The sequence below is a fragment of the Symphalangus syndactylus genome, chromosome 20 (assembly GCF_028878055.3).
Source record: "Symphalangus syndactylus isolate Jambi chromosome 20, NHGRI_mSymSyn1-v2.1_pri, whole genome shotgun sequence".
NCBI classification, from domain to species: domain Eukaryota; kingdom Metazoa; phylum Chordata; class Mammalia; order Primates; family Hylobatidae; genus Symphalangus; species Symphalangus syndactylus.
Window position 1 is genome coordinate 22,852,161 of NC_072442.2, and position 11,124 is coordinate 22,863,284.

General features: G+C 41.9%; 2 protein-coding genes across 2 annotated transcripts in view; both read right to left on the reverse strand.

Moving 5' to 3' along the window:
- The window catches only part of SLFN13 (schlafen family member 13), a 64,755-nt gene extending 60,429 nt beyond the window's left edge, over window positions 1–4,326 (reverse strand). The window contains exon 1 of the mRNA XM_055255838.2: window positions 4,250–4,326. The gene's annotated coding sequence lies outside the window, so the exon portion shown is untranslated. The remainder of the gene's footprint in view (window positions 1–4,249) is intronic.
- The window catches only part of SLFN12L (schlafen family member 12 like), a 32,050-nt gene extending 27,701 nt beyond the window's left edge, over window positions 1–4,349 (reverse strand). Inside the window, 2 exon segments of the mRNA XM_055255852.2 lie at window positions 4,250–4,307; window positions 4,310–4,349. Coding sequence (XP_055111827.2) covers window positions 4,250–4,307; window positions 4,310–4,349 — 98 coding nt within the window.
- Window positions 4,350–11,124: the final 6,775 nt, after the last annotated feature.

An 11,124-nucleotide genomic window follows, 5' to 3' on the forward strand; every position in this document is an offset into this window, starting at 1 on the left:
TTAGCTGGGCGTCATGGTGGGTGCCTGTAATCCCAGCTACTTGGGAGGCTGAGGGAGGAGAATTGCTTGAACCCAGGAGGCAGAGGTTGCAGTAAGCTGAGATCACGCCACTGCACTCCAGCCTAGGCGACAGAGTGAGACTGCATTAAAAAAAAAAAAAAGGCATTTATGCACCCAACAAACATGAAAAAAAGCTCATCATCACAGGTCATTAGAGAAAAGCAAATCAAAACCACACTGAGATACCATCTCACGCCAGTTAGAATGACGATTATTAAAAAGTCAGAAAACAACAGATGCTGGAGAGGATGTGGAGAAATAGGAATGCTTTTACACTGTTGGTGGGAGTGTAAATTAATTCAACCATTGTGGAAGACAGTGTGGCAATTCCTCAAGGATCTAGAACCAGAAATACCATTTGACCCAGCAATCCCATTACTGGGTATATACCCAAAGGATTATAAATTATTCTACTATAAAGACACATGCACACATATGTTTACTGCAGCACTATTTACAATAGCAAAGACTTGGAACCAACCCAAATGCCCATCAATGATAGACGGATAAAGAAAATGTGGCACATACACACTATGCAGCCATAAAAAAGAATGAGTTCATGTCCTTTGCAAAGACATGGATGAAGCTGGAAGCCATCATTCTCAGCAAACTAACACAGAAACAGAAAACCAAACAGCACATGTTCTCACTCATGAGTGGGAGTTGAACAATGAGAACACCCGGACACACAAAGGGGAACATCACACACTGGGGCCTGTCAGAGGTAGCGGGGGCAAGGAGAGGGAGAGCATTAGGACAAATATTTAATGCATGCAGGGCTTAAAATCTAGATGACAGGTTGACTGGTGCAGCAAACCACCATAGCACATGTATACCTATGTAACAAACCTGCACGTTCTGCACATGTATCCCAGAACTTAAAGCAAAATAAAATAAATAAAAAAGAAAGAGTTTCCAATGGCTAATACTAGAACAATTTGAGCAACTAAATAATCTGGTATTGAAATATAACACAAAATATTAAATAAGTACCTGTAAGTTCATTCATACGAGTAAAGGATTGAATGAATGAGTAAATGGAGAAAAGACAAGTCTCCTATACAGAAGAATGCCAAATAACTTATGTATAATAGCTACACCCTCTCTCCCCACATCAAGGAAGGGGTACTTCATTCCCCACCCTTTGAGTGTGAACTGCACTTATGACATTTGAGGAGGGAAAAGTAACTACAGTGGATCAACCTGGCAAACACTTCCTGACTCATACGGTCAAGGTTAATATCAACATGATAAGACATGTTGATCACATACACCCTGGATATGATATGATGACAATTACAGTTCACCCCTGTGGTCTTCCTCTTGAAAACCTTGAGTATGAAAAATAAAATCCTAAGCCCCCCAACCACTGAACAGACCCCCTCTTGGCCAAGGGGACCCCAGAAAAACCTTAAAAGCTGAATTCGCAAGCATGATGGAATGGCAGGTCAGCTGCACCTCATTATAACCGCTCTCTTTTGCAGTTTAGACACAACAACTGACCAGCACTCAGGTTAAAATAAACATCATAGGACCGATGAAACAGTCTCTTTGTGGCAATAAGATACCAAGTTGTAAATAGGACCTAAAGCCTTGACAGGCAAAAGTTAAGTCACGCGTCCCTACACTTAAAGAATAAACTATGTTCTAATGGCCACAAGCTTTTTCTTTTCTTCTATCAGCTGAACAAGCACTGGCCTGGAGATAAGCAGTATTAAAACAACTGACCCCCTGCTCCACCAGCCCTAACTACAGACTTGACTGGACAAGAGACTGATTTTAATAACTTTCTCCTGTGAACAAGACCACCAACCGTGGACTGGTTCTGGTTGGTTTCGAGTCTGAGCACTTGAGTGCCTTCTTGTCCTGAAAAGACTTTTGATGTATAGGGTCTAATTGTAATAGATATGAAAGTTAAAACATATAGGGTCTAACTGTAATAATTATAAAATTTAAGTCTCTACTGGCTGGGCACGATGGCTCATGCCTGTAATCCCAACACTTTGGGAGGCCAAGACGGGTGGATCACCTGAGGTCAGGAGTTCAAGACCAGCCTGGCCAACATGGTGAAACCCTGTCTCTACTAAAAACACAAAAATTAGACAGGTGTGGTGATGCACGCCTGTAGTCCCAGCTACTCGGGAAGTTGAGGCAGGAGAATTTGCTTGAACCCAGGAGGCAGCAGTTGCAGTGAGCCAAGATCACACCACTGTACTCCAGCCCTGGTGACAAAGCAAAACTCGGTCTCAAAAAAAAAAAAAGTTGTCTCTACTAAAAAGTGAACATGGGACAATACACACAATAAGCATGTTTACTCTCCATGCATATGTGCAACCCCCTCTCAGGAGTATTCATAGCTCCTCCTATAACCTGCTGAATATATATACTGCCCAAGCCATTCAGCACAAATCCCTGTTCCATCCTCCCTTCTCTCAAAGTGCTGCCTTTCTGTCTAAGCTTCCCCCCAATCAGGATGGCCAGCCTGCAGGTTGTAACACTTTATAATAAATAAAATCTCCTTTCTAAACTTATAAATTGTGTGATTTTTAAGTTGACAACCTGTAACTCCAGCCTAACTGTGAGAAAAACATCAGACAAACCCAAAAGGGACATTCTACAAAGTGCCCGAACAGTGCTTCTCAAAACTATCCAGGTCTTCAAAAATAAAGTCTGAAAAATTATCACAGATCCAAGGAAGCTAAGGAGACATAACTACTAAATGTCATAAGGTGTCCTGGATGGGATCCTGGAACAGACAAAGCACAGTAGGAGAAAACTGGGAAATCCAGATAAATTGTGGAGTTTAGTTCACAGCAATGTACTGTGGTTGTGACGAGTGAACCACAGTAATGTAGTAATGAAAGAGGGAACTGAGTGAAGGGTTGTAGTAATGAAAGAGGGAACTGAGTGAAGGGTTATAGTAATGAAAGAGGGAACTGAGTGAAGGGTTGTAGTAATGAAAGAGGGAACTGAGTGAAGGGTTGTAGTAATGAAAGAGGGAACTGAGTGAAGGGTTGTAGTAATGAAAGAGGGAACTGAGTGAAGGGTTGTAGTAATGAAAGAGGGAACTGAGTGAAGGGTTGTAGTAATGAAAGAGGGAACTGAGTGAAGGGTTGTAGTAATGAAAGAGGGAACTGAGTGAAGGGTTGTAGTAATGAAAGAGGGAACTGAGTGAAGGGTTGTAGTAATGAAAGAGGGAACTGAGTGAAGGGTTGTAGTAATGAAAGAGGGAACTGAGTGAAGAGTTGTAGTAATGAAAGAGGGAACTGAGTGAAGGGTTGTAGTAATGAAAGAGCGAACTTTCTGTACTATCTTTGCAACTTTTCTGTAAGTCTATGAATATTCTAAAATAAAAAGTTAACTTAAATTTTAAAAGCATTTTGTTTTATTTTACCATGGCTGGGTGGATTTTCAGATCTTTAATGAAGTAAGTCCCAGCTAGCTAAAGCCAGATTGCAGAGATAGGCAGGCACCATCAAAACCCAATTGAGCCTGGCACAGTGGCTCATGCCTACAATCCCATCAACTGGGGAGGCTGAGGCAGGAGGGTCACTTCAGCCCAGGAGTTCAGGGATATGGTGAACTATGATCACTCCAGCCTGAGCTACATAGCTGTTTTTACAAAAATATTTTTAAATTATCCAGGCATGATGGCAGGCAACTGGGTCCTAGCTACTCAGGAGGCTGAGGTGGGAGGATTGCTTGAGCCCAGGAGGTTGAGGCTGCAGTTAGTCATGAAGGTGCCACTGTACTCCAGCCTGGGTGACAGAGCAAGACTCTGTCTCAGGAAAATGAAAAATGACCTGAGTCAGTTTTCTTTAGCTAAAAAAGGTAGAAAATGGACACAGGAAGGGGAACATCACACACCGGGGCCTGTAGTGGGGTGGGGGGAGCAGGGAGGGATAGCATTAGGAGATATACCTAATGTTAAATGATGAGTTAATGGGTGCAGCACACCAACATGGCACATGTATACATATGTAACTAACCTGCACGTTGTGCACATGTACCCTAAAACTTAAAGTATAATAAAAAAAAGGTAGAAAATATTACCCCATCGTGCTCTCCTAAACACAGTTTGTTGTCACAGATAATTTTACCACTTAATTTTCAAGGAACAAGGTTACTTAGCAGAGAAAATTAAACCCAAATTAAATAATACTTAGAGACATAAGGTCCAACTGCTTACCTGACGAAATTCCTCAGAGACTGACTTTCACAAACATAGAGAATTCTGTGTGCCTCACGTGAAACACATTCCTGATCTTCTCCATGATCTTCATGGCCATGATGGTCTTCCCTGAGCCAGGTAAGCCATGGACAAACAATTCTCTGTTCTTGTGGAAGCTTCTGGAGAATATCTCACACTGCTGGGCCGTGAGCAGATTTAAAACCTCACAGCTGAGCAGGTCACTCAAGAGAGACCTGAAGCCGAGCAAGACAATCACGAGGGACTGCAGCAGGGCTTCCAATGCGTTGGGTGCCTGCAAGGCTATAGGACACAGGGTAATCCGTCGGAGACACTGCAGCCTCCAAGGCCTCTGCACTGCTCTCAGGACTCAGGCAGAGGACCTTGGCCCTGACACACACCTTCCCAGTGAAGCCCCTCACGTTCAACAGGTTCTGCTTCAAAGTAAGGGCAGTGCAAGTGCAGTAGTCCTGGCCCTGCCAGGGCTGTTCTATGCTATCAGCAGAGCATCACAGATGACTCCTGGCTTCTCCTGCAAATTCAGGTCCACAGCCTAGCTTCTAGAGAGGACCACAATTCCCCAGGAGAAAGGTTGGGTTTGCTTATTTATTACTCCTCTAATCCTTCATGCTGTGAGGACAGCTCCTTCCAGAGGGATTCCAGAGTACATCACAAATGTCCTGGTAGCACTAGATGTGAAAAGAATGAGAAATTAGGGGAAGGAGAAGAATCATACTGATTATGACAATTAGTTATAATTAATTGACTAATATATTTGATTATTAATTACAGATATTTCAAATATTCTTCTATAAACATTATATTACAATTATAAAGGAAAAGAAGCTTTGAAATATCTGGTAAATCTCATCTAAACCCATGTGTTTATTATGCCTTTGACCTTGGGAAATTCCCTAACCTCTCTGAGACTTTGCTCTCTCATCTGTAAAACAAAACTAAGAATACAACATTTCTTATGGAGAGGAATAAATGAAGTAACATAAAGTGTCTGGCTCATTGCATCCCACTCTCAAAGTATATGACTCTCAAAATGTCCCTGAACAGTCCCCACTAATGGGGGTAGCAGGAGCCTTCCCAGGAAGAAGGTACTCATTAGCACAATATTTGCGGAGAAGAGGGAGTCACGTAAAAGCTTTTATTGGCAGTTAATTTTCTGCAGTCCTCGACTGGGAGACCCTTGAAGCTATCTCTCCTGAAGCAGAATTGTCGCATCACATAAAGATCAATCTGAGGCTCCCCCCATTACAAAAGTCTTCTCTTTGTCACAGGCAAACAAGGAACAATTACATGACATGAGAATATACTTATGCTACAGAGTTATAAACTTATTTTAGGCTGGATGCGGTGGCTCACTCCTGTAATCCTAGCACTTTGGGAGGCCGAGATGGGTGATCACGTGAGCCCAGGAGTGCGAGACCAGCCTGGGCATAATGGTGAAATCCTGTTTCTACAAAAAATATAAAAATGATCTAGGCATAATGGTGCATGCCTGTAGTCCCAGCTCCTCAGGAGGCTGAGGTGGGAGGACTGCTTGAGCCCAGGAGGCAGAGGTTGCAGTGAGCTGAGATTGTGCCACTGCACTCCAGCCTAGGCGATAGAGTCAGACCTTGTCTTAAAAAAAAAAAAAAAAATTATTTCAAAGATCATGGGGTCCAAAGGGAGAAAAACAAGAATGTTTTTGCCCTGTTGTGGCAGTGGCAGAATACAAACCAGAATCAAGAGTTGTAAGTGGTAATTGGAAATTGAATTTACCCAAACTTTATTGGTAATTGTTTATTGTTCATTGTTACTTGTGCTTTCTCATTCATATCAGGCGTTCACACAACTTGATTATGCCTGCAACATGGATGTTAGTGAGTAGGAGATGGCATCTGTTATGACACACATCTAGATTTTAGAGATGTTAAGAAGTTGGGGGAGATAAATAAAACCCCCATCTCCCTGGGACAGAGCACCTGGGGGAAGGGGCGGCTGCAGGCACGGTGTCAGCAGACTTAAGTGTGCCTGCCTGACAGTGCTGAAGAGAGCAGCGGATCTCCTAGCACAGCGTTCAAGCTTGCTAAGGGTCAGATGGCCTCCTCAAGTGGGTCCCTGGCCCACATGTATCCTGACTGGGAGACACCTCCTAGTAGGGGCCAAAAAACACCTCATACAAGAGAGCTCTGGCTGGCATCTGGTGGCTGCCCCTCTGGCACAAAACTTCCAAAGGAAAGAACAGGCAGCAATCTTTGCTGTTCTGCAGCCCCCACTGGTGATACCCAGGCAAATGGGGTCTGTAGTGGACCTCCAGCAAACTCCAGCAGACCTGCAGCAGAGAGGCCTGACTGTTAGAAGGAAAACTAACAAACAGAAAGGAACAGCACATCTACTCAGAGACCCCATCTGAAGGTCACCAACATCAAAGACAAAAGATAGACAAATCCACGAAGATGGGGAGAAACCAGCACAAAAAGGCTGAAAAGTCCAAAAACAAGAACAACTCTTCTCCTCCAAAGGATCACAACTCCTTGCCAGCAAGGGAACAAAACTGGACGGAGAATGAGTTTGACAAATTGACAGATGTAGGCTTCAGAAGATGGGTAATAACAAACTCCTCCGAGCTAAAGGAGCATGTTCTAACCCAACGCAAGGAAGCTAAGAACCTTGAAAAAAGGTTAGACAAATTGCTAACTAGAATAGCCAGTTTAGAGAAGAACATAAATGACCTGATGGAGCTGAAAAACACAGCACGAGAACTTTGTGAAGCATACACAAGTATCAATAGCCAAATTGATAAACCAGAAGAAAGGATATCAGAGATTGAAGATCAACTTAATGAAATAAAGCAAGAAGACAAGATTAGAGAAAAAAGAATAAAAAGGAATGAACAAAGCCTCCAAGAAATATGGGACTATGTGAAAAGACCATATCTACATTTGATTGGTGTACCTGAAAGTGATGAGGAGAATGGAACCAAGTTGGAAAACACTCTTCAAGATATTAACCAAGAGAACTTCCCCAACCTAACAAGACAGGCCAACATTCAAATTCAGGAAATACAGAGAACACCACAAAGATATTCCTCGAGAAGAGCAACCCTAAGACACATAATCGTCAGATTCACCAAGGTTGAAATGAGGGAAAAAAATGTTAAGGGCAGCCAGAGAGAAGGTCGGGTTACCCACAAACGGAAGCCCATTAAACTAACAGCAGATCTCTCTGCAGAAACCCTAAAAGCCAGAAGAGAGTGGGGGCCAATATTCAACATTCTTAAAGAAAAGAATCTTCAACCCAGAATTTCATATCCAGCCAAACTAGTTTCATAAGTGAAGGAGAAATAAAATCCTTTACAGACAAGAATATGCTGAGGGATTTTGTCACCACCAGGCCTGCCTTACAAGAGCTCCTGAAGGAAGCACTAAACACGGAAAGGAAAACCAGTACCAGCCACTGCAAAAACATGCCAAATTGTCAAGGCCGTCGATGCTATGAAGAAACTGCATCAACTATGGGCAAAATAACCAGCTACCATCATAGTAACAGGATCAAATTCACACATAACACTATTAACCTTAAATGTAAATGGGGTAAATGCCCCAACTAAAAGACACAGACTGGCAAATTGGATAAAAGAGTCAAGACCCATCAGTGTGCTGTATTCAGGAGACCCATCTCACGTGCAAAGACACACATAGGCTCAAAATAAAGGGACGGAGGAATATTCACCAAGCAAACGGAAAGCAAAAAAAAGCAGGGGTTTCAATCTTAGTCTCTGATAAAACAGACTTTAAACCAACAAAAATAAAAAAAGAGAAAGAAGGGCATTACATAATGGTAAAGGGATCAATGCAACAAAAAGAGCTAACTACCCTAAATATATATGTACCCAATACAGGAGCACCCAGATTCATAAAGCAAATTCTTAGAGACCCACAAAGAGACTTGGACTCCCACACAGTAATAGTGGGAGACTTTAACACTCTACAGTCAATATTAGACAGATCAACGAGACAGAAAATTAACAAGGATATTCAGGACTTCAACTCAGCTCTGAACCAAGCGGATCTAATAGACGTCTACAGAACTCTCCACTGCAAATCAACAGAATATACATTCTTCTCAGCACCTCATGGCACTTATTCTAAAATTGGCCACATAATTAGAAGTAAAACACTCCTCAGCAAATGCAAAATAACAGAAATCATAACAAAAATCCTCTCAGACCACAGTGCAATCAAATTAGAACTCAGGATTAAGAAACTCACTCAAAACCACATAACTACATGGAAACTGAACAACCTGCTCCTGAATGACTACTGGGTACATAACAAAATGAAGGCAGAAATAAAGATGTTCTTTGAAACCAATGAGAACAAAGACACAACATACCAGAATCTCTGGGACACATTTAAAGCAGTGTGTAGAGGGAAATTTATATCACTAAATGCCCACAAGAGAAAGCAGGAAAGATCTAAAATCAACACCCTAACATCACAATTAAAAGAACTAGAGAAGCGACAGCAAACAAATTCGAAAGCTAGCAGAAGACAAGAAATAACTAAGATCAGAGCAGAAATGAAGGACATAGAGACACAAAAAACCCTTCAAAAAATCAATGAATCCAGGAGCTTGTTTTTTGAAAAGATCAACAAGATAGACCACTACCCAGACTAATAAAGAAGAAAAGAGAGAAGAATCAAATAGATGCAATAAAAAAATCATAAAGGGGATATCACCACCAATCCCACAGAAATACAAACTACCATCAGAGAATACTATAAACACCTCTATGCAAATAAACTAGAAAATCTAGAAGAAATGGATAAATTCCTAGATACATACGCCCTCCCAAGTCTAAACCAGGAAGAAGTCGAATCCCCGAATAGACCAATAACGGGTTCTGAAATTGAGGCAGTAATTAATACCCTACCAACCAAAAAAACTCCAGAACCAGACAAACTCACAGCCGAATTCTACCAGAGGTACGAAGAGGAACTGGTACCGTTCCTTCTGAAATTATTCTAAACAATAGAAAAAGAGGGAATCCTCCCTAACTCATTTTATGAGGCCAGCATCATCCTGATACCAAAACCTGGTAGAGATACAACAAAAAAAAGAAAATTTCAGGCCAATATCCCTGATGAACATCAATGCAAAAATCCTCAATAAAATACTGGCAAACCGAATCCAGCAGCACATCAAAAAGCTTATCCACCACGATCAAGTCAGCTTCATCCCTGGGATGCAAGGCTGGTTGAACATACGCAAATCAATAAACGTAATCCATCAAATAAACAGAACCAAAGACAAAAACCACACGATTATCTCAACAGATGCAGAAAAGGCCTTCGACAAAATTCAATACCCCTCCATGCTAAAAACTCTCAATAAACTTATTATGGGCAAAATAACCAGCTACCATCATAGTAACAGGATCAAATTCACACATAACACTATTAACCTTAAATGTAAATGGGGTAAACGCCCCAATTAAAAGACACAGACTGGCAAATTGGATAAAAGAGTCAAGACCCATCAGTGTGCTATATTCAGGAGACCCATCTCACGTGCAAAGACACACATAGGCTCAAAATAAAGGGATGGAGGAATATTCACCAAGCAAACGGAAAGCAAAAAAAAGCAGGGGTTTCAATCTTAGTCTCTGATAAAACAGACTTTAAACCAACAAAAATAATAAGAGCTGTACCTCAAAATAATAAGAGCTGTTTATGACAAATGCCCGCCTCGGCCTCCCAAAGTGCTGGGATTACAGGCATGAGCGACCACATCCAGCCCAAAATCTAGACTCTTAATCATTGTGCAAACTGGTCTCCCAAATTATTAGGCCTCTTGGAAGACAAGAGAGTTTTCATTACCCTGGTAAGAATAACCATTCTGGAATAATCTCCCTGGCATTTGTGATAGCATTTATTTTATAAAACACATTTGATAACAAGAAAAACATGGGTCTATTTCTGTTAAGCACAGGCAAGCAAAAGTCTTATGTAAAAACACAGCTAGACAGAACATCTAGGGCCTTCACAAGTATCTGCTTTAATTAATGTTGGTAAACAAAATAACCTAATGCAGTGACACTTGCAAAAATTATATCTAAATCCAACTAGATCACAGTTTCCCAGTCAATATAGCTTAAGTTTCTCTGAAAACAAAACAGTTTATATATTGTGAAAAACAAAAAAACACAGTTGGGCTCAGTGGCTCATGCCTGTAATCCCAGCACTTTGGGAGGCTAAGGTGGACAGATTGCTTGAGCCCAGGAGTTTGCGACCAGTCTGAGCAAGGAAACCCAGTTTCTACAAAATACAAAAAAATTAGCTGGATGTGGTGGTGCATGGTCTATAGTCCCAGCTCCTCGAGAGTCTGAGATGGGAGGATCACTTGAGCCTGGGGAGGTCGAGACTGCTGTGAGCCACGATTGCATCACCGCACTCCAGCCTGGGTGACAGAGTGAGATCCTGCCTCAAAAAAAAAAAAAAAGAAAAAGAAAAAGAAAAAGAAGAAACCCCTTTTCATAGTGATGAAGCAATCAGCTAAGTGCTAAAGAATCTTCACAGGAGCGGCTGGGTACGGTGGCTAATGCCCGTAATCCCAGCACATTGGGAGGCCAAGGCGGGATGATTGCTTGAGGTCAGGAGTTTGAAACCAGCCTGGTCAATCTAGCAAGACTTCATCTCTACAGAAAAGAAAAGAATTAGCCAGGCACCCTCACGCTCAGTACCTGTAGTCCCCGCACTTTCAAAGGCTGAAGCAGGAGGATCCTTTGAGTCCTGGAAGGTCGAAGCTGCAGTGAGTTGTGATCGTACCACTGCGTGTCAGCCTGGGTGAAAGAGTGAGACCCTGTCTCAAAAAAAAAA